General features: G+C 22.3%; 1 protein-coding gene across 1 annotated transcript; it reads left to right on the top strand.

The window, feature by feature from the left end:
* Positions 1 to 1856: 1856 nt before the first annotated feature.
* On the top strand, positions 1857 to 4249 carry LOC102675776 (myo-inositol 2-dehydrogenase-like). Its single transcript, XM_006618428.2, has 4 exons — positions 1857 to 1968; positions 2144 to 2383; positions 2740 to 3121; positions 3720 to 4249. Exons 1-4 carry the CDS (start codon positions 1889 to 1891, stop codon positions 4167 to 4169), a joined length of 1152 nt encoding a protein of 383 aa, XP_006618491.1. The 5' UTR covers positions 1857 to 1888; the 3' UTR covers positions 4170 to 4249.
* Positions 4250 to 4703: the final 454 nt, after the last annotated feature.

Below are 4703 nucleotides of genomic sequence, written 5' to 3' on the forward strand. Positions count from 1 at the left end.
ATATATATCTTTAAATGATCTATAAATTATTTACAAAATTTTTAATATGAAAGTATATTATAATATACAAAATTATGTATATTATAATATACAAAATTAAATTTATTTATTTTATATTTTAATTATAATCTTATTTTATATTGAATCGATAATATTGGAATAAACTGACACAAAAAGTAAAAAAGGATTGAATGACTTTTAAATTTATATTTAAAAAAGAATGTATTGCATATTATATATTTATTTTATAAATGTTTGAGAAAATATATCTCATTTGAGATGTTTATTAATATTTTGCACCATATAAAATGCTTATAATTGACCAATTATCGAAGTAATCTTGTGTCATAAACTTCTTAAACTTACACAGATGTTGTTAATAGCGAATTGGTAGATAAATAAGAATATAGATAAAAACTGATAGGTTATGAGGTGATGGAAAAAAATGAAATTCATAAAAAGTTCCATTGTAAGAATTGATAAATTGTAAATAATTTGTATATATGATAAAAATTAATAAAATAATATTTATCTATTTATTACTTTTTTGTGTTTGATTGATTTTATTTTTTTCATGTTTGAAAATAAATAAAATTTATTTCTATGCAAATTAAACAACTATCTTGAAGGAATATTATTCTTAAAATATAAACAATTTTAATTTCATCAAATTACAAAAATTAAAAATTTTAATCATATAAACCGATAAAGTTATTAAAAGAAACCGAATTAATATTAACCAAAATTTTATCGTTTTGAAAGTAAAATTTATAAAACAAATTGAAAAGTCGACAAATAATTATAACATTAAAGATGTTTATATTGCGTGAAAAGATGATACTAAATTTACAAAAATTTTACATATTTTTTATACATAGATAATTTTTATGCAGGACAACTTTCACTTCAGGATTTCTTCTATTTGATTTTATTTGATTCTTAACAATTGTATAATTCAAAATATTACAATGTATTATTCAAAATATTAAAATATTCACATGAATAATAAATTTATGTTATTCTATAAATAATAAATTATTTGTATACAATAGAAAATTATCTATTTCTTTCTTTTATAAAAATTATATTTATAAGATTATTTAATAGTTAAAACTTTAAATATTTTTATTTTTCATACTTAATTTTACATACAAAATTTTATATATCAATTTATAAGTTATTTGAAGTGATCATGTTATATGATCCTATTTATATATTATACTATTGATATTATTTTGTATATTGATCTCTTTAATCTCTTAAATCATTTTAAATATGTTTTCCTTAATTTAAGGATAATTGATGAATTATAATTTCAAGTTTTATATTCTTAGACCTATATAATTATAAATATAATTACAAATTAAACGAATATGACTATCAAATATCATATATTCAGAATATAATAAGAGGAATTTAAACAATTTCAATAAAATATTCAAATATAAAGTTTAACTTTTAAATTTTATGAGTAAATCATAAGTTATAACAGATACTATAGTTAAATTGTTACTTAGATTTATTAATTTATCTTAATTAAATGTTTTCTTCTTTTCATATTTTTTTTCGGTTCAAATTAATCTTATCACTTTTTCACTAAAAAACTTATTTTAATAAACAAGCTGTGTTGTTATGTGTAAAATCATAAAAATCTGCTTTGCGATTGTATCGTTTAAAATATAAATCTTCGCTAAGCAAAGATTTTTTCTCTCGCATGTCATCACACTTAATCGTATCATTTTTCCCCACTTTTGTTACCCAGTTCATTTATATACATGTACAATATGTTCATTATTCAGACAGAGTTTGGTCAAAGAATTTAAAGAGTAATATAATCAGATTAATATAATAATTGATTATACATTTATAATACAAAATATAAGAAATTATGGCAACTGCAAATTTTAAAGATATTTCACCATATAAAATGAAACAATTTCCACCGGCTCAGGATTATCTTTATAAAGAGTAAGTAATTTTAAATCTTCAATATTTATTAAAATATTTGTGAATGCTGAAAGTCACAGAGATCCATTTTTCTCTTCAAAATAACATAGAACAATTTTTTAGAATAATTTCTGTGAATCAATGATTGATTTTTTATTATTTTTTTCATATCTGAAAACTAAATCAATATTATTAGTTTTTTAGAGCATCTACAATTAAAAACCGATCATCATCCTCGAATAAAAGTTGCTCTATTTGGTGTTGGACGTGCCGGTACCATACATTTAGCTAACATTGTAGATAATCCACGTCTTAAGCTGCTCTACATCGTAGACGACGTTGAATCTAACTGGACGAAACTTAAAAGATATTGGCAACTCGATGATGTTACTTTTCTGAATAGTAAACAAGCAAACAAAGTGTTCAATGATCCTAAGTAAGTAATTTAGTCTCTTTTTTATAAAAATATTTGAATTCAAAATTTTAAGAAAGAATTTTAAGAAAATTTTAATTCACTAATAGAAATCTTGATAACAATAAATAATATAGTTAATATATATTTTAATAAATTAGATTAGAGAAAATAATTTCGTATTGCTTAATTGTTCGTATCACAAGATAGATTACCGTATTATTTTTTTTTAATAATTTTCTTAAAAAAAAAATGATAGATACAAATTTTTCTACAAATAATTTACCTTTTTTTTTGTAACAATAATATATTATTATATATATTAAGCATAAAAAAGAAACATATAGAGTTCAATCAATAATTAAAATTATTTTTCATAGTATTGATGCAGTTATTGTTGCTTCGCCTACATACACACATGAGACGATTGTAACAAAATCGTTGGAAGCGAAAAAAGCAGTTTTCTGCGAGAAACCGATAGCCGAAAACAGTCTCAACACATTAACATGTTATGAAACTGCCAAAAAAGTCGGCAAACCACTGTTTTGTGCTTTCAACAGGCGATTTGATCCTAGTTACTCTACTGTCAGAGACAGAGTCAGAAGTGGAGAGGTTGGACATGTTCATGTTATTAAAACAGTCTCCCGTGATTCTCCTCTTCCTAGTATAGACTATTTAAGAATATCTGGAGGAATATTCCATGATTGTATGGTCCATGATATTGATATTATTACTTGGGTTCTTGGAGAATATCCTGTCAAGGTGAGAATCTTTGATTATTGCAATTAGTTATTATTAAAGTTTTAACTAAAAATAAAATATATAAATATAAAAGTAGAATACTTAGATATAAGATATAATTAAAATTAAAAAATAATACCAAAAAATTTATTCATTCCATTGATTTTATCCAAATATATATGTAATGTTCATAATTCTTCCAATACTCTTAATTATTGCTTTAATTGTTTATTCCTGAAGTATTCTAGATATAAACATTGTCAAAAATATTTTTTTATTAATATAATTAATCTTCAATTAATTTGATTCTTACAATTAGAACTTATGAATTTAGATTTAAATTTATTATATATAATAATTTTATTATATATAATTAAATTTTTATTATAAAATATAAGGAATAGTCAAAATTTGAAAAAGTTAATATAATTTTATTTCCTTACCTTATTGTATATAATTATAAATAAAAAATATTAATTTATTCTCTTTCAAAGAATATAATGATTTTTGATTTGAAAAATCAAAATATTCATAGAATTTTTTAATTATAATTTTTCAGCAAATTAAATAAATTATGTTTCTTCTTCTATGCAGTTTTCATTTAAATATTTGCTTGCAGGTCGCCACTCAAGCATACGCACATATCCCAGAAATAAAAGCAATCAATGATTATGATACAGTGGTAGTAACATTACATTTCCCATCAGGTACTTTGGGAGTAATCGATTTGTCACGAAATAGCCCTTATGGTTACGATCAACGTCTCGAAGTATTTGGCCCTAAGGGTATGATATCTGCAGTTAACGAACAACCAATACACTGTGTTACCAGTCATAATGGTATCCAAGGAGTAAACAGTCCACCAATATGGTACTCATTTCCCAGTAGATTCAGAAATGCTTATCAAGCAGAATTGAATCACTTCATTGATATAGTGCTTGGTAAAGATGAGTCGTCTGTCTTGCCAAAACAAACTTTAGCTGTATCTAAAGTTGCATCTGCCTGCGAAGAATCCGCACGTACTGGTAAAATGGTAGAAATAAAGTGGACACCCAACGAATTACCATAAAGAATATGATTGTCCAGCGAATTTTAATAATTCAAATATCATTCCGTTATCTTGTATCTTATAATATCGTGATACATTTATATTATTTGTTTTTTTAATCCTTTAAGTCCCAATGTTATATCTATGCAACTCTCACTTCAAAAATTTGTCAAATTCAAATCTAGCTTTGATAAATTTATGAATTCATATTTAGTTTTTTTTTTAATAGTTTTTTTATTTACAATTTCAAAAAATATATTTTTTTTAATAAAAAATAATATTAAACTTTTGATAATTTTTTTTTATGTTATTTTTTAAGTATTAGACATATTAGACAACTTACATAAAAATTGATTTAATATCAATAACTTTGATTCAATTTTAGATAATGATTTAAAGATTTGGGCCTTAAAGAATTACTGATGTTTTAATTTTTTTCTTGAGGAAAGGAGAAAATTTTTGATTATTGAAATAATAATGTGCACATTAGTTCATATTAAGAGTAAAAAAAAAAAAAAAAAACTTTAGTGAATCTTGTTTGTTACACGTTTTTTT

The sequence above is a fragment of the Apis dorsata genome, unplaced genomic scaffold (genome assembly GCF_000469605.1).
Source record: "Apis dorsata unplaced genomic scaffold, Apis dorsata 1.3 scaffold_354, whole genome shotgun sequence".
Taxonomy (NCBI): Eukaryota; Metazoa; Arthropoda; class Insecta; order Hymenoptera; family Apidae; genus Apis; species Apis dorsata.